Below are 27,671 nucleotides of genomic sequence, written 5' to 3'. Positions count from 1 at the left end.
TTAAAGACTTAAACAAACCGTCTATTCCAAGGCCAACACCTGACAGTAATAACACTACAGAGGTTGAGATAGACGTATCCCATATTTTAAACCAAAACAGAACACATCCTGATTGGAAAAAATGGTTGATCTGGCCCACAGACACAAATAACTGTCAAGATATATACCTGAACAAAATACAGGGGTTCAAATTGACCAGGCCAGACCCTAGATACTCCCAGCGACAACATCCAGGGATAGTAACAACATACAGTGTAGGAAAACTCTGCCTCGAATGGCTACATACATCCACACTGGCAGAAATTAAGCAACACTTAACTTTACTTAAAGAAGGTGCTGACTTGCGTGATTTCATAATGGGACCGCGCAAACAGCGTCAAAAACGTTTCATAGCGGCCTCTAAATATGCAGCTTATAACGAAGCTTGGAAAGTAACTCAAATTAAAACAGCAGAGAAAATACAGGAAATTGACCGTATTAATTTGGAAAAATCACTTTCTGTTGTAGACAATGGGTTAATGACTCTGTCTTCCAGAATATATTCACTGGACAGTATTGTATCATCTGCAATCGATAAAATAGAACAGGACATGCTAATGTTACAACATGGTCAGTCCCAATTGCGTTCTATTGTACAGCTTGGCTGGACGTTACAAAATCTGCGTTCAGGCTACGTGCCTTGGCGTTTAATCAACATAACGTCATTATTCTCTATCTTTAACCTTACTGATATACAAATCAGCTTGGAACAAAAGGGAGCAGAATATACAATTCTGAGCATTGAAAAACTTGAGAGATTACCATTGACAATGTCAGAACGACCTGTCATTGAATGGATAATACACGGGATAATAACTATTCCGATAACGACTTTCCAATTTCGATACTGCCAACAGTATATACAGGCAGGCCAGTATGAAAGGTTGGGTAAAGGATACATCAAGTCATCATGGAAATTACCTTACACACACACATGTTATAGTGAAAAAGGACAGAATGTATTTCTTAGTGGTGATAATTGTGAAAAATCACTAAGTGGTATACTTCTGTGTCAGGGTATAAATTTGCATGGGGCCTGTGAGGGGACTTCAAATAACCTTTCATGTCACCAGCTTGGCACACCTGCAACTCGAATAGAGCCATTCTTTAGACGGCTTTCTAACGGGAGCTACATTCTAATTGTGGACCACAGATGTTGTGGCCTGGTGCCAGGAAAAGCTTATCTCGTAAGCATAACTTCCAGGGTCACTTGCTGTGAGGGAAAAATTTGGCCCAGTCTGAAAATCTCTTCTATTCGAATTGATACTTTAAGCAGAATGAAGTCTGTTCTTCTACAGACGCCAGTGCACTTGGCGTCATCAAAAGAAACGTATGATCTCCAAGTTGCAAGGACAACGGCAGAGATTCATAACCTTTTATCAACAAATTGCCCCCTACACTTCGCAGAAATGCTAAATGAAATCTTAAACATTTCTGATACGAATGGTATCGCAAGTGTATTTAAGTCAATTTTTTCGGGACTGTTGACACCTTTCAAAGCAGTCCTGGGCATCTTTCCTAATTTTGTCCATTCACTCTTTGGCGGCCTTCCACTCCTGTTGGGACTCGTAGCAGGCATTTTATTTTTGACTCTCCTGCTTCGTTATGGCAAGCCAAAACGCAGACAAGACTCCAGCAACAATGGAAGAAACGATCCTAGCTATACGCTATCGGGACCGCATAACTAAAGTCCTTGGATTAGCCCGGCTAAGAGATCTGAATATGACCTGGTTTCTTTCATTCAGGCCCATCTGGCAGAACTGTATCTTACCTGTGTTAAGATGTATGCTGTGCGGAGAAGAATGCGTGTTAGACGTATGTCTTACACTACAATCAGGAGTACCATTGGATACAGATACTTTGCTCAGTCCAGTAAAGACTCATGCATCGTGTTGTCCCCAGCGGTTACCAATCCTGATGACGGCATTCATTGAGACTTCACCACTGCGATTGAAGGGTAGTGAAGTGCAAGATGAGAGCAGCATCAACCAGGTACGACCCTCTGTGAGCACTGCTGATCCTGTCATTGATGATAGCAATCATGCTCACGACTGCACAGTTGCGGCATTTTCCAACTTGGTCGAACTTTCACCTGAAGCAGTAAACTGCTTTTTTGAAAGTCTGTCTGAAATGATGTTCTCCCCCGAACAGAAAGAATAAACTCTTAAGCAAATGAGCACTCAGCGTTCCCTGAACTCTGAATTTGGCCTTCAGCTTTGAAAAACAAAAGCTTCTGAAAATTTTTGGGACTGTTTTGACTTCTTCCCTTGAAAAACCAAACTATTTTTCCCCGATTCCAAAATATTTACCTTTTTTTTGGCACTCATCATCTGCTTAAAGTAGAACTATTCTTAGAGAACAGAGCTTCTATTTTTAGGAACTCTAGAGACGATATATTACCTCAGCCTCTAGCATATTTACAAATAACTGTATTTATATGTGATGGAATGGTCTTGCACTTTTCTTTTCTGTATTAAGAGCCATTTCATGTGTAATTTTCGCAAATCATTCATGCTGATATATATGTGCATCCTTTTAATGAATGATTACACTGCTTGAAAGCATACAGTACCTATACTCATTTTCGTGTATTTCGCATATACCATTTCAGATGCAAAATAATGTATTTTGGGGTGGATCGGTATACACATGCACCGTTAGATATGTTTACTATTGCTTAGTTTAGTAATTATGGACATGAATTCGTGGAGTGGGTGTAGTGTGTTTTATCTAGGTACCTGAATCAATATTCCTATTCTTTGCCCTTGTCCGGTTATAAATCAATAATATCCCTGCAACGGCATAGAAACCCTTTTTCATAATTCGGTCATAGCGCATGCTGTCACATTAAGCAAGCCTATTCCTCCAGCCCCCTAGAAAGCACACCGAGTTCTTAAACAAAACCAAGCCTCCAGCAACCTGGGAAATCCCCGCTGCTATTGTTTTGATTTCTTCCGAGAACTCCGGTAAAGCACTGTAAGAACGACCAGTTCTTAGTGACATCTTTATTGACGTCTGATGTCCATCCTTACGTCAACCCCGGCACCTTTCAGGTATAAATATACCGACGCTGCCTTAAGCAAACACACGGTGGTAATCCTGGAGCAGAGCAGCTACTACTTCCGAAGAGCCCAGCTGATGCGAGAGCCCACGGACGCTGCCCCTCCCTTTTGACGCGCTGAGAAAGACGCTGTCTTTTCTCTTGCCGAGAAATCCAGCCTCCGGCGTTTCCAGCTTACCCTTGCGGGTGATTGGGATACCGAGTCCTGAGAGAGAGATACCAGCCCTCCTGCCTTCTAATACCCAGGTACTGAACTGACTAAACCCTCACAGAGAATTCTTGAGTCAGATTCTTGGCATAACAAACTTAACTTAAACTGCTACTTACTTACTCCTTCCCACGTATTAGGCTTAGGTCAGGTACACCGGGGTAGGCGTAGTTAGAAGCACCAGTTGAGTACGATTAGTCAATGTATATATGTATGTATCTATTTTATCCATTTTAAAGTATCATATGGCTAAGAAACCATATCCATGATTTTACAGTATTATTTTATAATCCTGCTTTTACTGTATGCACTTTACTTAACTATAAGTATTGCAATTGTAGCAATTCATTTCTCTTGTATGAGGAAAGAGACTGCTCAATAAATAACACCTTTTATTGAAAACGCCCGTCTCTCTTTTTCTCTGCAATCTGGTGAAACTAAGTACGCACCTTTGACTGAGTGAAATAGCTGTCTTTTGTTTTCACACGACTCTAGAGATATACTCTTATTCAGGGAGAGCAAAGTTGTCATGTTTTATGGTTGTCAGAAACGAAATCCCTTCTTGTCTATCCAGGGAGGTTAAACTCCTCCTCGCTTATTCGAGAAAGTTTCTAGTGAACTCTGAGTAAGCTGGCAAAAACTTAAGTCTAATATAGTCAGTAGAGACCTAGATAACCTCAGTCCTACGTCTACACTACTGAAGATATTATTCCAATGCGCAGAGCCTATTGGGACTATAGGAACTACACTACATAATGATGTATCCCTCTTGGTTGGTGCTAAGTGATCAAGAGGGACAAAGGTAATAAGAGTGCAAAATGATATTTCCTATGGAGTGATGTGTCAATTTTAACATGTGAGTTGTGACTGTAATCTACTGCGTTCATATGTTGAAGGCTTTATTTCAATTAGATGCAGATCTTGTATGTTCGCATGTGGGAAAAACAATTAATTGGATGTCAGGAAATACGTAATGAAACAATATTGATGGTTTAAGGGCCTGAGAAAAGCGCACTGTAATTCATAGTTTAAACATATAAAGCCCTGAAGATGTATCCAGCGCCTGGATACCCTTAAGGGTGATTCGCAGCACTATGCAAATCAAGATTGATTATAACCCTATTCTGTGGAATCCAATAGGATATTCTGTTTTTGCTGATACCCATTCCCTGACCCCATGTCTTACCTTCTTTAGGTCGTAAGAGTGCACCAGAGCACAGTCGACACGTACCTGGAGGACATTATCCTGAGTGCCACAGACAGCACCGCTGATGAACAGGCTCGAGAAGAAATTCAAAAGATGGCTGAGGAGATCAATGACATTGCTTATGAAATGGAGACTCGGTATGTGTACAGAAATGGGGTTTCCCGTTGATCTGCTCATTCAGCCCCCGAATCCATGGGGCTTTAATTTGAAGTATTTTGAAGTCCTGTACAGCCAGGCTTTGGGAATGAGGTACGGTAATCCAGAGAAGAGTGGTCTTTTGCAGTCACAAGAATACTTGGCAATGTTCTTATGCCAGTAACACAGCACATAGAAGCAGATTATGGGGTGAGCTCCATCGTGAAAGGGATAATGTTATCCAAGCCTTTAGGAAAAGACAAGCATATGGGTAAGATACAGTTGGGAGGATAAGAAGACGACCTGTTCAGTGTTACAAAAGGAGATTATAATGTATAACTTATCAAAAGTATTGAAAAACTATGTTTGTAAGAATTAAAGTGTGAAGTGCCTGATGCAAGTGATCTTAGACTAGACATATATTGTTGTTTGGGGATAATGGGGTCCTGGGAAAGACTGGTAAAGTGCATGTAAAACATTACTACCCACAATGGAAACTGGAATCAGGAATCACAGTTAGTATACTTCCTTTTAAATCAGTGACCACCAGTATGAATGTTTTGTACCTTGTTTGAGGTTCTGTATAAAAGGCAATACGTTGGAAACATTCGGAGGGTGCCTAGGCCTCGTCTTTGTGACCTTTCAGCAACTCCTTTATCCCTCAGCATGTCCTGCACACGAATCCATATCTCTCCTTTTCCCTTAAATCTGTGGTTGTATTTTCTTTGTTTTTGTGGTGGTTTAGCTCATTATCTCGGTTTAGCACTTTATCCATTGCATGGTCTGCTGTGACCTGAACACTGCCCGTTGGTGGGGGTAAGGAATTCATAATGACACCTGTGAGGTTTCAAAGGCCTGCTGAAATGTATGATGAATTAATATATCACCAGCCAGTTGGAAATGTTACTCTGCTTTTTATACTGCTACGGCCGAAGTCTTCTCCAGCAGTTTGTTCTATCACACAACAATGCCTATCTGCATATGCTGCTTAGCAATTAGACTAGGTAAAAGTATAGAGTTCACATAAGAGTTTTTAAATAAACTATAGGGAGTTTTCTAAACAATTGTTCATCCTTGCTAGGAAATAGGCAAGGGCATTATTATTAAGATAACTGCTTTTCCATCTTGTTAAATTGTGATGCTGGCCTTGAAGACTGCCCACAATTCCAAGTTAAGTCTCTTTGTGTAAGATCCTGTTCCTTTGTAGAGCACACAGGAGGTCCCTGCCGTATAAGTGGTCACCCTGTGTTAAACAGAAAACCAAGGAGGGTTCATCTGGATCCTCTGGACCTGAAGTTGCCTCTGAATGATTGACTGTTTCCTCTTACAATAATAAGTAGCGTGAAGAGTCTTGGTTCCCATGCAGGGGATCTTCATTTATAGTCTTAAGCAGTGAACGGTTGTGTGGGACCTAAAAGCACTTTCCCACAATACATGTATTTAACTTTTTTTTTCCAAAAAGTAAATTCTTCACTACAATTTTTTTTTTTTTTTTAACAGACTAAAACAGGAAATAAGTCACTTTAAAATCAGCAAATGGCAGTATTTCAAGAAAGCGGCCAGAAAACTCTTTCATAAACCTTTTCAATGGAGGGGTGGAAGAAAACAATGGTGTAAAAAGAGAGCAATGTAGTCAAATAGACTGTAGCCTACAGAGGCAGGAAAACGGTCACTGCCTACTTAAGAAAGGTCAGCCGTCTAATATCCTTGTATGCCCTACCTGTGGCAGTTAGGTCACTTCTTTTTTCCTGTCCTGGAGATACGATCCTGGAGCACAGAGTCTAACCTTTTGCCTTTTTTCGCTTTGGAAATCTTTCAAACTCTTCAAAAACTAACTTTAGGGGGAGAGTATTAATTTTCGGTTTTCTGACAGAAATTAAACATTTTTTCCTTCACAAAATGCCATCCTATGGGAGATGCAGACCCTCGCCATCTGTACAATATTGGCTTTTCCAATTCTCATATTCCAGAAGTCTGTCCTTTCTGTTAAAAAATGCCCAAGAGGACTTTATAGAACAGAGAAAAGATGGATCTGTCACCTGCCTCAGCTTTCAAAATGCCTCCAGGAGCATCCACCCCAAGTTTCTACTTTGCCTGCTTCTCCAGTGGCACTTACATCACCATGGCCTATAGATCCATTCCCATATTGTCTTATACCCCCTACCGCTGCGATAGGGTTGTATTCTAGGATATCATAAACACCTAGGAAAGGATCTTGCTTTTTGATAAAGCATTCCAGAAGTCCACATCCTCTGCGTCGTCATCATTCCAGATTAATACATTCAAGGGCTTCATAAACACCTCACCCCTGGTCCTGCTCAACGTTCCATAAAAAATTGCCAGTGTTAAAGGTTTGAGAATATTGTCCAGCCTTTACTGAGTCCTCTCCTGCTATAGTTTCACAGATTGACGGCATAACAGCATTTAATAAGGCTCTCGTCAGAGGACATATAAAGCTAGGTATTCCAGCCTGGACAACTCGACCCAGAACATCTGTCAAGTTTCCAAGTGAAGACAGATGGAATATCCAGGAAGTACTCACATGTCGTTTCAGTTCAGGCGATCACTCCAACAGCAGGCTCTTCTGATCTGGCTGACAACGGTGGTTATAGCATAGGTTTATTTTATTCTTCTTGGGTATGCTTTACTAGATTGAACCCAGAGGCTCAAACAAGAATTTTAAATCTACCTTTCTCTGGTAACACTCCTTTTGGGCACCATGTGGGTGACAGAATGCAGTGTATGTAGGAAACTTGCAAAGCATTGGGTTTGGAGAAGAAGAGTACCCAAATATCAGAGTATTCTTTTCCCTCAATGGCCACAGCAATACTAGCAGTGCCAACAGGCATTTCAAAAGGAGCACCTATTCCAGAACAGTCTGCATCAAGGCTACACACAGCTGCTTGCTGGCGCTAGCTATCTGCTTCTCAAAAGTACAGCAACATAACATAATGAAAGATTAACCATGCTTCTCTGGCAGGCTGCAGACACTGAATTGTGACCAGATATGTGAGCTGCAGGTCATTTAGTAAGCTCTTAACTAAAGGTCTTGGTGATTATGTAGACACTGATATGGTCTAGAGAAGAAGGAATTCCCCCTTTGTCTTTATTTTATTCACCATAATGTCTACATCTACAACTACACTTCTTCATATACTCTGCTCTAAAACTGAGCTTTTACATAGTAATAAAGCCTTTTTAAATTATAGTGTGCAATTCTTGTGTGCGTGCATTCTTCAAGGAAAGGCATTCCAGTAACCCACAAATAAATAATATGTATTCCTGACCGCCTCTTGTAGGATTGATTGCTACCCGATACACAATATCTCCTGTTAAGTGATGGGAAATGTGTTGATCCCAGCCTGTCTGTTTCTGCTGCTCAAGTTGGCAACTAGGTTCAAACCTATGCTTGTCTTAGAGTCAAGGGGTGTCTACTGAGCCATATTTACAGACGGACCTGTAAAAACATATCAGTCATACAGCTAAAGACAACACAGGCCTGTCAGGGTGCTCTGATACCTCCGGGCCTAGCCAGCGCTATATAAAACTCTGCAAATAAATAAATGAAAAATCCTTGGTGGGGGTCATTGGCAATATGGCCTGAATGCCCAACTGCAGATGAAACCTGTGGAACAGTGGCTGGAAGATCAGGGGTGCTAATATTCAGGCAATTGCAGATACAGTCTGACTGGCTGAAATTCAATCTTTTTCTGGTGCAACCAAGAATAATCTTATGCAAGAGTTCCCCTTTCATCTAAGCATTTCAACTGTAACTATTGTGATAACTTCTTCAGTTCTGGTTTGGGTAGCACATCTAAGTATTCTTCACACACAAGGAAATCCTGCTAGATAGGGAGTACTCTATCTGGCTCTCCAGTCTTTTCTTCCACGCATCAAGACAAATTCTGCTTGTACAGACTGGCAACATAATATACGTATTATCTCAACGCAGATTAGGGAGGGATAAAAAACAGAATTCTCTCAAGGCACAAATGATATGAAAATGCCTGATTGGGAGGAACTTACAAATCACCACAGTCTACCTCACTTGTGCCAAATATTTGAAAGTTGACTCTCTCAGCAGGGCATGTTATGAAAATCACAAATGGGTACTGCAGGCAAGTGCCAATTTTGATATGGTTAGCCCCTACGTTTTACCTGCAACATGATGTTTTTTCCACTGAAAGTGCACTGGGTCCCTGACAACCAGCTCCCCAGTGTTCGAGCTCTCTCTCAAAACTGTACCACAATTGGCACAACTTCAGCAATCCCTGTATAACCCTAGTAAATGGTACCCATGATACCTAGGGCATTGGGACTGAAGAGGGTCCACTAGGGCTGCAGCACAAATTGTGCCACCCTTGGTACCCCCACCAAGATCATTCAAACTGGCATTGCAGGCTGTGTGTCTTCGTGCAAAGAATACTGAAGAGTCGACATGGCACACATCCCTGTGTGCCATGCCCACAGACTCCGCATGAGATATAGGTTAATCACCCCTACTGCAGGCCTTATTGCCTTAAGGCAGGGTGCACTATACCACATGTGTGGTCATATCTACCTGAGCAGATACGACCCTACAATACCTAAGTCCGTTTTTAAATATTGTAAGTGCCCAGGGAAACCACAAAGAGTATATGGGCAGGACACCCATCATTATGAGTTCCCATGCACCATGATGGCTTCACTCTACCCAGAAATGTTTAGTACCAAACATCTCATCTTAATAAATCCACGGCAATGCCAGTGTTGGATTTATTAATAAATCGACACAGAGGGCACCTTAGAGGTGCCCCCTGAAACCCTACCAAGCATTGGGGTGGTCTCTGACTAGTCTTAGCCAGCCTACCGACACCGGACATGTTTCTGACTTCATGGGTGAGAGCCTTCATTTTCAGAGGCCTTGAACAATGCCTGCTCTGGGCGCAGGTGCTTCGTATCTCCTCTTGGCCGGAATGGCATTCCAAGGCGAGAAAATTTAGATGCGCCTTTGAAACGCAACCCAGGCATCTCCAGCTAGTGGTGGACGGCAACTCTCCTGTCGTGCTCCACATTCGGCAGAAAGAAGGGTGGGAATATTAGTCAGATTAGGAGGTATGCCCACATTCAGGCGATGTGGGCCCCCCTTTTCCAATCCTTCATCTAGGGATGGAAGGAATTAGCCTATCATGCTTGGGGTTGTGCCCCTTCCCACAACAAGTGGTCACCTAGAGGGTGTAGTCACCCTAAGGGTAGGTAGCCCATTTGCTACAACCTGGTACTCCCCTTAATGCCCCTGAATTTAGTATTTAGGTGGCACCCCTGGACCCTGAGCTTCAGATACAACGGACCTAACAAGACAATGGACAAAGAAGAGCTGCTGTCCTGAGAACAGAGTACCTGCTGCAGAATTGTGGTGCAAAACCCTTCCTGCTGCCTCAAAGAACTGGACCATCATGGTGTGATGTCTTGTCCTGCTGCTGTGAAGCCTTCAAGAACCCCAGAGCACCTCCAGCTCTCTGACAATCACAAGAAATATCCCTTGGAGTAGAGGAGCTACTCCCCTGCAGTCCGCAGACACCAAACCCGCAAAGTCTGGTTTATGGACTTGCCGCTCCCCAATGACCCCAGCGTAGCAACCGAACCAGAAGAGGTATACCAGCTCCGGATGGTCAGATCTGTCTCCTACCAGGTGTGAAGACACCAGGACCTACCGGAGCCGTACCAATACCCGGGGTACCGGACCTCCAGCAACCTACACCGAGATGAAGAGTCCAATCTGGACTCCAACTGCCAAAGAAGCAAATACCAGTCAAGAGACATCGATACCCCAGATGCCCACTTTGTGAGTGGCCCAGCTGTCCGGAAATCGCCCCTGCAACCTGCTTGCCCCTGAACACGAGGACCGCCTTGATGCACAGAGCTGTCTGACGTACCTGTTCTGCACCCCTCCCGCCTGGGCTGGGTACCGACAAGCCAGCTTTGCTCCAGTGGTCCTGACACCCTTGCAACCTGATCCCTTGTTTGAGGTCCCACGGACGTACCTGTAATTCCCCTAATGCAGCCTGTTTTGAGGTGACCCCTTCTTCGTAGTGCACCAGCCACCAACAACATCAGCACTCTGCTCCCTGCCGAATCCGGGAACCTCCCAACGATCTACTGGTGGAACATCGGACCTTCGCCTGCTGCTACCCTAAATCTTGAGGGTGAGCCCCTACTCACCCTCAACTGTACGGTTTTATATACATTTATGTGTTTTTTTTCCATAGACTTTCATTGTGCCTAATTGCGCACAAAAGGGAGCTATTTTCTGAACTTTGAAACATCATAACTAAAAAAGTACTTACCTATGAACAAAGTTCTTGGTCTTAAACATTATATAAAATTCAGTGTCATATTTGCAAATTTGTCTCTGTTTTATTCTTGAGTGTGTGTCTCATTTATTGCCTCTATGAGTAACACAAATGCTTAGCACTACCCTCTGATAAGCCTAACTGCTCGCCCACACTACCACAAATAGAGTGTTAGTATTATCTACTCTTGCCTCTGTATACTAATCGGAGACTAACTGGACTTTCTGCACAATGTACTTAATTTTAGTGCCCCATATAGAGAGACAACTTCCTACAGGTACTAAATGACAAAATGTTGCACAACATATTTTGTAAGTGTGGTTTTCCCTAGGTGGATTTGTTCACAAACACACAAAGTAAGAAATGCCCAAATGATGCATCCAGGTTTTACCAGCCGGGCATCCTGGGGTATTCCCTCTTTGGTAAGCTGCTTGAAGAGCTTTGTATACAAAGTTTCTACATACCCCGTATTCTATCAGTCATCATCAAGCTAATAAGCAACAAGGTTTGAATGATGCTGATTCCACTGGAATGGACGCATCAATAGTAGATCTCCAACAGTCGGCATCTTTCGGAGTGTCCACACAAGTGGCAGTCATGGAGACTAGATCTCTCGTTCACGTTCAAGGACTAGATCCTGCACCACATCCTCTATCGTTGAACTTGCCAGCTTGACTCCTGAACTCTTGCAATATGGCTTCTCAAGTTTTCCACAAGATTGACTAGACATTTGAAAGGAAGCTAGGCATCCATCCACCTGGACATCCTATGCTTTTAAATGGAGGAGATACTACATCTGGTACATCCAGAAGAACATTGACCCAACCAGACACGAGGAAGAAGCAGTACACCTATATTTTCCCTACTTGGCATAAACTGAAGTTTGCTGTGATAAAAGTGCACCTTTAAGCCATTATTACACTTTTTCAATGTCCCCTTAGTGAGTGATTTTCTAGAAGGCAATGATTATCCTGGTGTTTTGCCTTCCTCACCCTCACAATACTACCATCCCCACACGATGGCCGAAAGATGCAGAGGCTGAAGACATAAAATACAACAGCACCTAAACTGCTTTTTTCGCAAATCCTTCACTTGCCCTAAATAGTTTGCCAACTTCATGAGTGTTTTAAAAGAATGATACATTATTGTAAAATATATATTTTTTAAAGTTTGAAAGGAAAAATGTACCAAAGTCAATGAGACATTGTATTCTTGATTAACACGAGAACGTGGTTATCTTTCTGCAACCCTATTGCATTTAGACTTTTAAAATCGTTCTAAGCTTTTGATGTCCTGATATATAACTAAATGTTGTGCCATTTCTTGTTGAATATTCAGTAAAACTCGTCTGCAGTCAGAGGAGATCGTGGCAGAGCTGGTCTACAGTTTCCTCATCCCAGAAGTGCAGAAAAGGTCACTTAAGGAGAGGGGTGAGTATTTGAACATATAATACAGCGACAAAAGGTCTCAACGGAGTGTGTTCCTCCTCAGCACTGTTTACAGGTTCCCCTAAGCTTGGGTGTGGGTAATGTTAGTTAGGTAGCGTGGGTGTGTTTGAAAGCAGAGATAGATTTGTCACTACCTCGTCTACAGTTTGCTCAGTCCCTACTGTGCAAGAATTGCCCAGGGTGTGGTTGAAAGAACATGAATATTTCTCATACCCTCAATTTACAGATCTCATCTCCCTCTCTATGTTTTCGATCTACCTGTACAATCCAAAATAGCAATGCCATCACATGTTGATGGTGATTCTGATTGTGGAGTTGATTTCCTCGTTTTTCTGGTCATGGGGCCTGTTACTATGCTGCCTTCTCTTTTACTCTGTAGCTTCATGTGTGATCCGTGGCACAGTGCCCGCCAGAGGAGTGTCGAGCCTCTTCGTGTTGGAGCCTAAAAAATTTAATATAAAATATATGTAGAGTTCTATAATATACAACAATGTCTCGAACGCTGTTTCTTTTTCTTACTTATGCTTTAGAAGTTCCATCTGTTTTTCTAGGAGAGAGGGAGAACAGAGTGTTACAAGCTGTGGTTGTTTGTCCATAGTACCGCAGTTTTCTTATATGAGAAGGATAATATTATGCAAAGGAGGTAATTAGCTTGCACCTCGGCTAAATGTGAATTTGTAAGAGTCTAGGGCCCTCACTACAAGTTTGTCAAAAAGGGAGGGGGGTGTTTATTACATGTGGTTAATGCCATTATCACACAACTCTTCAATCCAATCCCTGTTCAACACATGTTTACACAGGGATCAGAACTTAGCCCTGGACTTATAATGAGGGCCCAGGTGGGCTTTTTTCAAGGGCATTGTGTTGCACAGACCACCACAGAGGTGGAGCTGGAGGAATGATCCAGGCACTAGATAATAGTTTTTTTCTTTTTTTTCCAGGTTAGGGGTGAGCCATGCAGATATATTTTTTGTATTTTATATATTTCTGCTTACTGGGGTGGAGCGCTGGGTAAAGGGGGCCCCACAGGTTATAGTTTTTACAACAAACCTTGTGAGCATTTGACCATAAGTGCAACTTAAAATATTACAGCATATTGTCAGTACAGCATTTCTCAGTATGAAAGGCTTGAAAACCTTCTAATACACGAATTTGTTGCTGAAGAGGTTACTCTGTGAGATTCATTCACTTCATGTCAGAAGAGATGATCTTGATAATCCCCAGGCCAGGGAAGGATCCTGAGCACTGGTCCTTTTGTAGGCTGACTGTATTCATGTATGTGGACCCAATAACAAGATTTTAGCTGCACAATTGGATCTGCTCTTTTCATAGTAGATTCAAGCCTGTTAGGTCTGGTCTGTAACAGACAGTCCTGTGACCAATGTAGAATGCCTATAATACCTTATGAAAACTGCATAGGCCAGCTACAATACCAGGAGCATCTCACGCCTGCCTCATAATGTTGAAAGAATGTTGAGGACAGTTGGACTGATCTTGATACACAGAAACGGCTTTTGAACACATAGAGTAGTCTTTCCTTGAGAAAGTGTTTATTAAGGCAGGCTGCGTGTCAGTTATGCAGCTCCAGTTGCAATTTACTATCAGTGCCCTGCCCTTCCAAGTCTCCTACCTTCTCCCTTCTGGTAGATTTAGTGCCACAACATTTCTTCCTGCACTCTAAGGCGATGAGGCGACACTAACATAATGTGGTTACCTACCACCCTGCGAATGTGGTCCCTCAGGAGCACCCTCTTTACAATATACACATTCCCTCATTGCTGCTGGGGGCACATTCTAACATCTGCAACCACCCTGATGCTTTCTTTGATTTTTTGTATGGGAGCCAGTTGGAATTTTCATGCACCTTTAAGCACTTTACTCTTTTCTGTGATCCTCCTCTCCAGGGGCATTCACTACACTCCCTGAGCAGTCTGACACTGCTGGTCAGGCAATGTGACAGCTCCAATTCCCCCCACATATTTAACAAAATAGCAGCTGTGTCCTATCCTTAGGTGGATGCGAGGGCAAGCAGAGAAGGCTCCTACACAGCTCGGAGCAGCTAGCATAATCCTTGCCTCTCAAAAACCCCTTGCACAGAGCTGAGTGGAAAGGTCTGGGGCTCCCTTTGGATTTAGTTGCTCTTCTCTGGCACCTCAGGCTGGGGGCTAGCAGTACGGTTCACCTACCTACTGGGAAGTTGAGAAACCTGAACTACAAGAGTATGTCAGGCAGCACAGGTCAATGATACCAGGAATTTCTTAATAGCAGTAGTTGTTCAGATCCCTACGGCATACAAAGCAAATCCGAAAAATCAATGCACAAGTCGCAACTTGATTTCGGACTATCCCTCCCCTCTGGACTGGTTCCAGTAGGATTGATAGCGTTGAGCTGTCTTTGATGGGCTTCAGCTGCTACTACAACCCTTCAGTGGCCTCCTGATGCCAGGGGCCGCTCCTCCATTGTGGCGGAGTGCTTCGCCCCCGCCGAAAGCCAGCTGAGGCAAAGGAGTCTGGACAAAAATAAAATGATAATAAAACATTTGTATTATCATTTTATTTTTAGCTCTGCAGCCTGGGGGGAGGGGCGGGGCCTCCATCCTGACACTGCAGTTGCAGCACTAGGGGGGAGTGGTGGGCACTGCCAAGTGCTCATGACAGTTTGGCCGGCTCCAGGGAAATAGCATTCCCAGTGCTGGGATTTGGAGCTGGTAGCCTGCGCAGTGTGCAGCCGGCTCCTGGCAAGGACGTAAGGATCGGAAGCAAGGTGGCGGCCGTGGGGGCAACTAAATGTTCTTTTCTATTTATACTTGTGTGTCGGTTGTGTTTACCTTCCCTGCCCCACCACTTCATACTACAACTGATCGCTACTGCCTGACTCCCCACAATATTTGGGTCTTTTCAGCAGCCTGCTGCAGTATTACCTTCTCCCGCTTAGCAACAGCTTAGTGGCAGTGACCTATATTTGGGCTCTTGCCTAGCCCTGGTGATCTTCTGACCTGATATCCTAGCAGCAGTCCTTAGTTCCTCCATAGCAGAACATTCTCCTTGCCTGCACTCTCCGGCCACCTGGGCCTATCGTTACTGGCAGGGTGACTATGCACAACAACAAGAGGTTTTGATGCCCATTCCTGAGACATCTTATCCAGGAACAGTCAAACAGAACGGCTTCTCTTTCAGGGCCACTGTTAGACTGGTTAGACATAGGATAGTCTTGCCCAACATTTTTGCAAAACTCTTCCATTTTTGCTGATCTCATTTTTTTGGCAATTTCCACTGCTAACCAGTGCTTGTGCTCTCTCCATTAAACATGGTAAAATTAACTTTCATCCAGTTGGAGCCTTTAATTTACTTGTAAGTACCTAATACAGTAGACCTATATGTACCAAGGGTCTGTAAATTAAATGCTACTAGTCATCCTGCAACACTCATTGTGCCACCCACTTAAGTAGCTCTTTAAACATGCCATTTATGCCTGGTACAATGAACCTTTTGCCATAGCTAAACCTTCTTTTTTAATACATATAAGTTGCCCCAAGGGTAGGCCCTAAATAGCACATAGGGCAGGGTGCAGTGTATTTAAAACATTGGACATTACTTAACATTTTTACATGTCCTGGTAGTGAAAAGCTCTTACATTCATAAACAGATGGTCCTGATTAGGAGCCCCACTGCATGAACTTCATACCACGCCCTTCGCATCGGCATACATTTCTTAGTTGCCCTTGTTCCCACGCTGGTCCGTACCCTGTTATGTAAGTCACTGATGTTTCATCTCCAATCCCCTAGCCCCCCCCCCCCAATCGTATTGTTGTAATGTCACAGATACTCCCTTGCCATGTGACTATAGTCTACATGATAGAGCACTGCTGTCATTCTTGTCATATGAATCAGGTGATCCACGATATATACTGCAATTGGCTTTCTTTCCTTTTTTTGTTTCCTATGTCTCAATTACTTTATGAAAACTCCAATACATAAAGTGTTAAAATCAAACAATTCTTACATTGATTTCTCACTACTGCAAGGCCTGCCTCTCTCATAAGGATTGGTGTCGAAAGAATAGTAATTTAAAACTATCTTTAATGGTAAAGTTGCATGTTAAGTTGCCATTTTCTTGTCCCAACCATTTGGTGCTTTCTGCCTGTATCTTGGGTCTCTTGAGTAGGTGTAGTTGGCAGTTGGTCTTTGTGTATTTCTCCCAGACACTAAGACAAAGGGGAAACAGGTGTTGGCAAGATGGGCCATCTCTTTTCTTGAGGAGGGGGGAGCTGGCCCCTTCTACATTTGCACATCACAAATGCTCTGCACTGCACACTCACAAAGGGGTTTGACACTAGTCTTTTATATCCCCAGACAAGCTAGGTCCAGGGGAAGGAGGCAGGAAATGCCAAGCACCGATGGCGGTGAAAATCTTTTAGAAACCTCAAAGTGGGCACCAGTTATAAATAATGGACCCTCAGACCCAACTCTGCAGTACACCTCTGAAACATTAGTTTTGCATTTTTACTGTCGGACCATGAAAAATACATGTTATTCCTGTGAAATATTTTGCACCTTGCCTTAGAGCTCGATAGTCCTGCCAAAGGGATGACTTAGACACATTACTGGGATGGCTTGTCTTGAACACTGTGGGCAGTGGTGAGGCTGGCTAGTAGGTGCAAACTGCTTGTCCATTCTGCAGTGGTGGACTGGGGGGTTGGTTTTACCTGTGTCACATCCAGTGTGGCACAAACAGTGCTGCAATCCCTAGAGTGACCCTTTAACGTACATGCCCTGGGTACCATATACTATGGGCTGAAAAGTAAGTTAGCTTATGGCAATGTGGTGTAAGGCAATTCAAAATACACAGTTTAGGGTCAGGTCACCCTCACCGAGGTCTTATTAGCGGCCTTAGCACAACCTCAAAGTAAAAAAGACAGCAACATCAGCCTAAAACTTTGGGGTGACCACACGAAAAGAGGCATTTCCTTAGATGGTGCTTAATGTTTCCATCCTCTAATATAACTAAATGGAACCAGCCCACAGACTGTGCTGAGTTCTAAATGAAATTAAAAATAGAAGTTCAATCCAAAATTGAGGTACAATCCCCTCTGTACCAATCTTGGCCCACCCTGGCATTCTGATATCTCCTAAACGTTTCAAAGGGATCCATTGCTGGGAAGCAGAAACACAAGTCTGCCCCTTTTATTGTCACGTCCTGGAAGCACCCCTCCCCTGGATTAGCTAGCAGTTGTAGAATGATGGCTATGTAGATTTCAGCCCCAACCCCTCCTCCAGCAAGTGATGCTTAATACTTCTGGATTTGACCAGTTGATCCTAGAGATTTTTTTTCTGTCTGCCAGTGCAGCAGAGTAATTAATTTCTCCAGCCAGGTAACTGATGGAATGAATCTCTTCAGAGAAACATATCCACTTATAGAATATGGTAAGAAATCCAGAAGTTTCAAAAAGACAGGCATGACCTGCGGGTGGCGGTGTTGGGGTTCGCGAGGTGAGGGGGCTAATTAAAAAATATATATATTAAAACTTACCTCTGGTCCCGCATTGTGTCTCCTCTCTCTGCTCCTCACAGGAAGCAGACATCCTCCCTCTCCTCCCTTAAGCCAATCACAACACTGCAAATACAGGGTTGTGATTGGCTGGGCTGCCAACCGCACAGGCGTAGATGGGGATGCCGTTTTCTCCATGCAGGCTGCATGCAGCCAACATGGAGAAAACGGGAGAGTGCCAACAGGGCCGGACTGGGAACCAAAACCGGCCCTGGCAAAGTGCTGGGCCGGCCCCCCTCCCCACTCTGGGGAGTTGGAGGTGCCGCCGAGCGCTTTGCCAGGGCCGGTTTTCGGCCGATTTTGTTGCAGGGCCGATTTTGCAGCTATGCTGCAAAAACTGCCCTGTAACAAAATCGGCCCCCAGGGGCTCAAAACCGGCCCCCACCCTTGCGGCGCACCGGGGGATTGCCCGGTGCCCGCTATGGCCAGTCCGGGCCTGAGTGCCAATGACTGGTTTGGTCGGCCCTGGGGCCGACCAAACAGTCTTCGCCCACAACAGTGGCCAAGCCACTCCTCCCCTGCCTGGAGCAGGACCGCCCAACCCCAACCAAACCCTTCTGCTTTCTTGTAGTGCGAGAAGCAGAAACCTAAAATGGTATTCATAATACGTGGAGGAGCCTCCCTTGCCTAATAGTTAGCATCCGAGCTCAACAATTTATATACAAGGCAGCACTATTGACCCTTGTATCATGTTTGAATCTGGAGTTACAGTCTGATCACAATTTAACATAGACAGTGTGCACTGAAAGTATTACACGTGATACCTCTTACCCAGGAGGAATGATGCAGTTCCTTCAGTTTAAACTGGGGCTCCATCTGTCACAGTGCTACCTTTGAAAAGACAAGAGTCTTTCTTGCGTAGCCTGCATACATGCATGCATGTGCGCATGTGTCTAAGCCACTTCGCCAGAGTCCTTTTTCCCAGCTTCACACAGAAGCTAACTTTGTTTTAAAAGATGGGCACTGGAAGTTACAGTCAAAAACCATTTTGCCAGGAGCTTTACAATGGAAAATACTACATTTACAACTGCAGCGCTCCAAAGATCAGGCGTCCAGAAGCAAAGTCATTGGGGATTTTCATTTGCAAAACCCATTTGCTCATAGTGAATTTTGGAATATGTGACAAAGAAACCTTTTCTAGCCTCTCGTCTGTGCACATTACATTTATTCATATAAACTAAGACATTAAATTGCATAGCCCAACAGGCTAAATAATAAAATAATGTTTTCTACACCATGAAAATCATTTGATATTGCTCAGCACCTGAGGTGGGCATGGAATGAAGTACAAAGGGGGTGCAGAAAATGTGATATATCAGGGCAGGTTCTGCAAAAATAAAAATTGGCTTTTACATGTAGCATTTACACTCTACTGGCTGTTTATGATTCAGTCGTGGTCTTCAAATGCGCTGAAGATATTCCTATGAACACAGTCCCTATTTCCTGCTTTGGAATATATTTTGCAAAATGGGTGCCCTACCCTAAGCCAGAACTGATATGAATTAACCGCTGAAATTATAACCGGAAACTAGGGACAAAGAAATACTCCTTGGACAGCTGGTCAGGTGATACACTCAGCTCAGATAAAATGGTCCTTTATCCGTGTTCTGACTACAGCTCTGCTCAAATTAGCATTAGAACACCCCAGCATTGACACTGATGAGGCAGTGGATGGCTTTTTATTAAACATGAATGTAGTGTTCATACAAAGAAGTACTCTTCTGAGTGTACTGCCTGTTTGCCTCTTTTCTTCCAATATAGCAGTACCCCTATTTTTATTAATGCATATTCACTTAGTTGTGTCTGCTCATACTTTTGCAAATTAATTATGAAGTATTTGACCTGTTTTTCCTTTTTCATTTATAATGACCATAAACGTTGGTGTTTGGTGCAACACAAAGATAACATGTTTTCCAAGAGGTATATCTGATTAGTTTCTAGAACGACTGTCACTCTTCCCATCACTACAGATTATTTTCATTTACTTTATCCAACAGCAAGTGTGATTATCTCTGTTGATGTCAGATGTCATTGTGCTCTAATGTTTTAATTGATTTTTATTATGATTTACCCTTTACTGTTTAGAACAATGCAAGCATGACATGGAATGTAATTATCATGCAGAGTTCCAGTATTTCAACCTTGACCGAGACTTGCCTATGTCTCTGTTACAGTTCAGAGTTTTTCTGAGTTTTTACAAAGCTACAACATTGCACTCTAGAATGCACTCTTTCTTTTTTGTCCCCAACAGTAAGACTTTCCCAAAGGAAGCACACTGTAGCAGCCCACCGTGTCATCCATGAGGGGACAGAGACAGTGATGATTGAAAATTCTAAAGTCAACCAACAGGAGGAGATTAAAGCAGCTATTCCAGAAGACGAAGACGCTGGACCGGAATGTGATCCATAATGTATGTTGGAAGATGTATTTCATGCATTCGCCACACAGTGCCCGAGCACGTTGTGAGTGTTTTCAGTATCCAGAATGGACAAAAGGCTAGGGGTTTGAATTAGACTTTGACAGGGAGAGTATCCCATCAAAAAACCCTTGTGGATGTCCTGTCTGCTGTATCACAAGACATTTATAGTCTATGACACAATGAATATTGCACCCTGTCTTCCAAACTCTAAATGAGGCTCTACGTTCCTTGTTAATTTACGGTTCTCTTTGGAAAACATTCTTTAGTGGCTGAGCAGAGGCGTGACAAAACCTGAGGGGGCCCCCTGCAAAGTAGATAGAGTGGGCCCCCCATTCTCCATGTCAGTCAAGAGCTCTCAGGCCAGCCTCCCGCCATATTGCATGGGCGCACCCCAGCCATACAAAAAGGATTCTGGTTTCTCCATTGGTCACATCTGCCCTTCATCGGGTGATTTACATACATCAGTAAATACTGCTGCTGCGCCCTCCAGCAAAGTTACATTACACTGCCTCCAGAAGGCCCACCAAAATCATCCTCCTACTTTCCTACTTGATGACCCACCTTCAAGCGAAGCCCGCGCAGTTGACCACCTCTAAACACAGACACTGCCTTCATGCATGCTACTAACACATCCATTACACTCTACTCTCACCCCTACGAAACACGCAGTTATGCTTTTCTGCCCACCTTTAAACTACCCCTCGGATGTCACTGTGAATCCGCGACTGCCGCCCAGTGCTCCCCTGTCCACCACCGACAGGAAGACTGATGGCCGGTCTCCATATAACCACTGCCTACCAGTAAAGACAGAGCCTTTCAGCTGCTGCCCTCCCCAATGCCACTGTAGTAGTTTAAAACATGTTACACAATCTCTTCAACTGGCCATCCCAAAACAGTTCTTCCTGCTAGCCCCTACAGCTTCAAAGCCATTCCTGCTACTTTTCATCATCTGCATGATGCACACAATAATATTAAATGTACAAAGGCTCCGAATTTTGTTTCTTCACACGGGCTGAGGTTATACATATACATATGAACTGACGGATCCCTGAATGGAGACATCATTTATATAGAGAAGGATTTGATGTACAGACTTGCTACCTGATAGTTGGTTTTATTAGCAAGTAAACTGCTTCAATAGCATTTTAGTTCTGAGATGTAGCATATGATCTTTAACGTGCTCTTATAATCTAAAGGTTTTAGTGTGTGTGCACAAGCATTATTAGTTGGTGTTTGGGGAGATTACAATATGATCCATGAATAGTGGGCTTTCATATTTACTCAGTAAAATTGAGTAGTTTAAGGGACAATATTGATTCATTTTCTTTTTTATAGATGGACATGTGATATACTGAATGATTACTAACTTTTGAGCATCTAACAGGACATCCATGGTTTAATGGGTGAACAGATAGCTTTTCTTTTTTTTTGTTTCTCTTCCTTCTGGATGTGAAGTGATTGTCTTCCACTTTTGATTCTAACTGAGCGTTGTTAAAAAAGCTTGTGTCCCTGTTCTCTGTGTGCCATTAACAATGGACTTTAAGCATGCATTGGATGTGACCAGCAGTTCTCAGTAGCTGACCCACACAAATCCTCAGTTTTGTGTCTGGAGAAATGGCATCCAATTATTCCTTGCGTTATCTGATAGAGACTTCTAGTCACAAATTCATTACCTTAGAACAGTCCCCAGGTGTCAAATTAGTTCTGGAAAATCTTGAGAAACACCTCTGAGCGCCAGTTGGTGGCATTGATCAGGTCACCAGCGAATGACATACAGTGCCCATACAGGTGCAACCCCAGCTCGCTGACATCAGTTCTGTTCCTTCCACGCCATCCTCGCAGATTTGGAGAGTACCTCAGTCCAATTTCTGTACTAGTTGTTTTTTATATTTTGTCAACCATTTTTGAGCTTTTCTGTCAGTGAGCAGATAGGGATGACCCCTAAAATCCTATGGGGTTTAAACACTGTTCCAAGCAGATGTCTCTGACAGACCCCCCACCTGGTTTGCCTGTGGTGCCTGGAACCAGGCCACGACTCCAAAGCCTGCCCGACTGTCGCACAATTAATCCCATGGTGATTCAGGTCCTAGTCCTAACTTCCTTGGACTCTGTGAAGCTGCAGGTTTCGGTCTCGTGAAAAGTCCCAGCCCTATTTGCAGAGCCATTCCTGTGCTCAACATCACGCCCAAAGTCATTGAGTAAGTTCCATAAACAAATGAAAAAATGAAAAATTTGAAAGAGCGACTGTCCCATCAGGCCATTGTGCATTTGGGCTCAATGTGTTCTACTCAGCCTTGAAAAAGTCTCTGTGACGAAACACGTGTCGGCTGCTGTACGTTATTGGATGCTATGCTTTATCCACAAAAACTATGAAAACATTGGGAAGAATAAATATGACTAAGGCATATTTGAACTTTTGAGTACTTTATTACTACTCATTCGTTTTGTCTACTTGACCTCTTTGTGTGCTTTAGTACCTTTCCCAAGAAATCTTGACAGAGATGCTTCAGCCTCTCTTACCTTTTAATGAATCTCTCAAGGATGTCCTGCTCAGGGCATAGGCCAAGCCCTTTACAGGGGCTCCTGTGCACAGGGGAATTTTCCTCCACCATTGTTCTCTTCCTAGGGACCAAACCGTCCTCACCCAGCAGCCCACCCAGAGAGCCTGGTTGCCCAGGCCTCCATGTCCCAAATCAACCCTCCCGCTCCACATAGGGAATCCAAGAAGTTGGACACCGGAAAGAGGATGTTCTCTTCCACCAGTCTTGCGTTGTGGTCAGTGAACACTATGTGCCTTTTGGGCTGATATACCCACGGGAAACGGCCTTAACAACAAATCCATAATAACGAGTGTACTCAGGGCCGGCGCTAGGCATGGGCAGTGTGGGCAGCCGCCCAGGGCCTCACGGCTGTCTAACTGTGATGGGGCCCCCCCACGAGCCCATCAACCTTTTGAAATGGTGCCATTGTAAAAGTGACAGGTGGGGAGCCCCCTCCCTTGGGGTTTGCAGCCGTGGTGTAAAGTGCGAGGCCCACGGAGGGGGCCCCCTCACCTCCCCCAGCTGCCATTCACTGAAAAAGGCAATATGACACCCCATCGCTTTCAGGTGCTGCAGAGTGGGAAGGCGGGTTTGTGGCCGTGATCAGCCTAATCGATGCATCTGCATAACATCAGTTAGGCAGCTACTTGAACTGGCATGAGGTGTGAAGTGAGCCCTGCCCATGCATGAATGAAACGCAGAGCATCCTGCAGGGCTCACATCACAAAAGGCGCTGCTCCTTCCATGGAAGGGAGAAGACAGAAAATGGATTAAAGGGCTTATTATTCTTTTCTTTTTTTGCAATTCTGTTTTTTTTTTCACAACCAAGCACGTTCATCCAAAACAAACATTAAAGGAGTAAAACATAAATAATAACTCCAGTTATAAGCGCTTGGTGTTTTTTATTTTCATGTAATTTACATGAACCGAAGGAAGAATGAGCAATTGGGTCTTTAAAAGTTTAGTGGAGATGCTAACATTCAGTGAGGGGGAGGAATGGGGGGGGGGTGGATCCCACATCCATCCTTATCACCCAAGGAGAGTGTAATGAACCCTCCAAGATACACCCAAGTAATATAACCCCTCAAGCCACTCACCATTCATTGCTGTATGCCTGAAAAGTAACACGAGAGCAGTTATGTAACAACAAAATTATGGGGTCCCTCTCTGCAGAATGTAATAATGGGCTCCTGAGTCTCCCACATCTCACAGATATTCATTTGCCCTAGGCTTCATGGGAGCCCCCAGGTGGGATGGGGCCCTCAGAAGTGTTGTGGGCCCATCTGTGCTGCAGGGGCCTGTATTGTGCCCAGGCACAAGACATGAAGCAAGGTAAGAGGCCGGAGAGAAGAGTGGTGAATTGCAGGGCATGTAGGGGAGAGATGGAACTTGAGAGTCAGAAACAGCGAATGGAGGGTAGAGGTGAGAGAGAGATAAAATATGAAGGGGGAGATTTTCAAACCTTTTGCCCTGTTTTTGTGTCACAAAAGTGACGCTAACCGGCGCAATTTTTTTGCTGCTATTTTCTTTCCAGCGAAAACTTGTTTTGCGCTGGAAAGCACCATCTAAGTAGTGCAAAGCAGCGCAAAGCACCATAGCGCTTCAGCGCTAAGGTGTGTGCATGGCGCACAGAGCTGAAACGAGTAACGGTGCAAGGGAAAGGGGAGGAGAGAGCCATGTGTCTGAAGATATTGTGCTCTCCTGCTCCCTCCCTGTCGCGCACTGCAGCGCAGCCTCACCGGGGAGTGGGGGGAGGGGGCTGCGCTGCATCACATGACTTTTTTAAATCTCCCCTAAAGAGTTGAGCATGGAGGGGAGAGGTGGACATGAGGGAGGCAGAACCTGTGAACAAAGTTGAGGCCGAAGAGAAAGATGAAAGGCAGTGCTTGGATAGGAGAGTTAGATATAAGAGAAGCAGAACCATCAGGAAAACTTAAGTGTCATAGAGAGGGAATGGTAAGTGTTGGATGTAAGAGGGCAAGACAACCAAGAGCCGGTAAGAGGCTGGGGTAGAGAGGCAGGGGAGAGGTACATTTCAGAAAGGTAGAACCAGTGGGATAAGGCTAGAGACTGCAGAGAGATGAGAGGTGAAGGGCTCAGCAGGTAGGTAGGAGGTGGGTGAAATATAGGCAGAATTTGGGAGAAAGGTAAGGGACAGTAGGTAAGATAAAGTGAAGTGTAGAGCATGGAAGGGAGACATGGATTTATGAGACAAACAGTGAGACAAGGTAAGAGGTAAGGGGATCAAAGAGGAGAGGTGGCTGTAAAGGGGACAGACCAGCAAAGAAATCTTAGGAGGCTGAAGGAAGAAATGGGAGGAGAATGGCAGTACATGGATGGGGTATGTTAGATGTAAAAGAGGCACTACAATCAAGAAACCTTATACAGAGAAGAGAGAGGGAATGATGAGAGGTGGGTGTAGAAGGCCAGAATCAGTGAAAAAGGTAAGAGGCAGGGGGGTGGGGAGATGAGGCATACAGCATGGAGGAGAAAGGTGGATATAAGAAGGACATAACGAGAAAGAGAAGCAACAAAGCTGGGGATAGCAGAGAGATTGATGTAAAAGGTGCAGAATCCACAAAATAAGGTTTGAGGAGGAGATGAGAATAAGAGTAGAGCATGAATGGAAATAGGTGGTGTAAGCAGTGAGCAGTGAAGGTAGTGTATTGATAAAAGTCATAGCTGTAAGAGAGACATAACCAGCAAGAGTACATAGGCAGAGTGGCAAGAGAGAGAAGTGGATGGAAGAGAGAAAAACCAACAAAAGACAGAGGTGAGAGGAAGAGTCAGAGAGGAGGGGAAGGTAGATGTTCGATGTGCAGAACCAGAAAGAGAAAGTTAAAGGCTTGGTGAGAGATTAGAGATGAAGTGTAGAACAGGGAGGTAGAGTTTGATGTAAGAAGGGCAGAATCAGCAAGGAGAGAGGGAAGAAGGAAGGGGAGAGGTGTATGTAACGAAGCAGGAGCAGAAAGAAAAGATAAAAGGAAAGGGAAGAAGTTAAAGGCATGGCTGGATTTAGGATGGCATAACCTGCAAAGAAGATAAAGACTGGGTGGAGAGTTGAGATGTGAAGAGTAGGGCAGGGACGAGAGATGTGGATTTAAGAGGGGAGGAATCTGAAAGTGAATATGAGAGGCAAGGTGGAAAGATGAGAGATAAAGAGTCGAGCATGGAGGTGTGAGGGTCAAGATGGATGTAAGAGTGGCAGAACAAGAGAGTACAGGTAAAAGGCTTGGGCATTGGGGAAAGATAATACTTTAAAAGGAGAGCATGCAGAACGAGGTGTATGTAAGAGGGGCTGAACAAGAGGTTAGATAAAAAGTAAAGCACAGAGAAGAGAGGTGAATGTAAGTGGGCAGAATCACCAAAAAAGTAGGAGGCTGGAGGAGAGGTAAAAGTGTCTTTGAACTAGCATGTGCTGCTAAGTACATTTAGCCTTCTGCCAAAGTTTCCAATTACCTGTCTCTTTATTTTCCAAGTAGAAAGTGTGGCTTAGATTTGCGATGTGTGTCATCCTTCACAAACGTTTGTGATCTCGAACCATCCTTGACATGTCTGCGGAATTACAGCCTGCTCTCTGCGTACTCTTACTACTCTTACTACGCTTGATCTTTCTATTAAATGTGGCTCTCATTTGGGACCCTTTCCTGCCCATTTAATGAATGGATATCTAAACATCATAGACCCTGCCCTGACCTCCATTTGCAATATTGCCCTTACGTTATCATCTGTATCAACCAATGTAGAAAAAAACAAAACTAAAAAGCAGCGTTTGTTCCTCTGCTCAAAAATCCTTCAGCAGGCTCAAAGCTTCTCAGCATCTTCTAACATCTCTTTGCTGCCTTTTTCTGAAAAATCCTTGAAAAATAAGTCAACTGACAAATCTGTTTCATATAAACTAAATTACTTCTTAATCGCTTGCTAGTTGGATTCTGACCTCTCCATAAGTTGTAAGCATTTCTTGCTGTGTCGAACAGTTTGTGCCTGATTCTTGATCAGGAAGGCAAAGCAGCCTTGATATTACTAAATTATATTGTTGAATTTATTAGTTTCCCATCTGGTGCTTTTGAATCAACTGAAACAACCTGGAATTCAAGGTATTCCCCTGACGTGGCTTCAGCTCTATCCTTTCTGAGAGGCCTGGTCTCTAACCAAGAAAATGTTTTGGACTTGCATGCAATTAGTTGCTTTTTGGATAAAGACAAATTCATTAAAACTAAATAGCAAAACATCAGACATCCCCATCTTTAAGGGGCCTGGTGGCTTCTGGAGCGGGGTCAATCAACCACCATGGTTGTGTCAACAACAAAATCTTGGATTTATTTTCCAATGTCTTCTCTCTGTGTCTGGACAAATGGTGTGTTATCTACTTCTACTACATCCATATGCAATACCAATATCTGTATTTTCACCTGTCATTAAGCAAGACTGTTGTACGGTCAATTATCTTCTCACAACCAGATTATGCAAGTGTTCCCTGTCTTGAACTTCCCACCTTATGCATTTGGTACCTTTCAGATCATTAAGAACACTGATAGGATTCTAATCTGAGGCTGCTCTAGATACTCTTTCTGCTGATTACCGAAATCAAATGATCTATCAATTTGCCATTGTGCACTGCATAAAAGGGCCTGCTCATTCTTCAGTACTATATTAGTCCTTCTGTTTATTCCAGAATCCTACGCTCTGCAACAGCCATGCACCTGTGCCATCCTAAAATTAGGAGGAAACATAG

At 43.8% G+C, this 27,671-nt stretch overlaps 1 protein-coding gene across 1 annotated transcript in view; it reads left to right on the top strand.

The window, feature by feature from the left end:
- Positions 1-27,671, top strand: part of CFAP91 (cilia and flagella associated protein 91) — a 449,409-nt gene that overhangs the window by 408,275 nt on the left and 13,463 nt on the right. The window contains exons 15-17 of the mRNA XM_078656654.1: positions 4,504-4,652; positions 12,321-12,412; positions 20,229-20,387. Coding sequence (XP_078512780.1) covers positions 4,504-4,652; positions 12,321-12,412; positions 20,229-20,386 — 399 coding nt within the window. The 3' untranslated portion in view covers position 20,387. The remainder of the gene's footprint in view (positions 1-4,503; positions 4,653-12,320; positions 12,413-20,228; positions 20,388-27,671) is intronic.

The sequence above is a fragment of the Lissotriton helveticus genome, chromosome 8 (genome assembly GCF_964261635.1).
Source record: "Lissotriton helveticus chromosome 8, aLisHel1.1, whole genome shotgun sequence".
NCBI classification, from domain to species: Eukaryota; Metazoa; Chordata; class Amphibia; order Caudata; family Salamandridae; genus Lissotriton; species Lissotriton helveticus.
The sequence above is the reverse complement of the archived record's forward strand: the minus strand, read 5'-3'. Positions and strand labels throughout refer to the sequence as shown.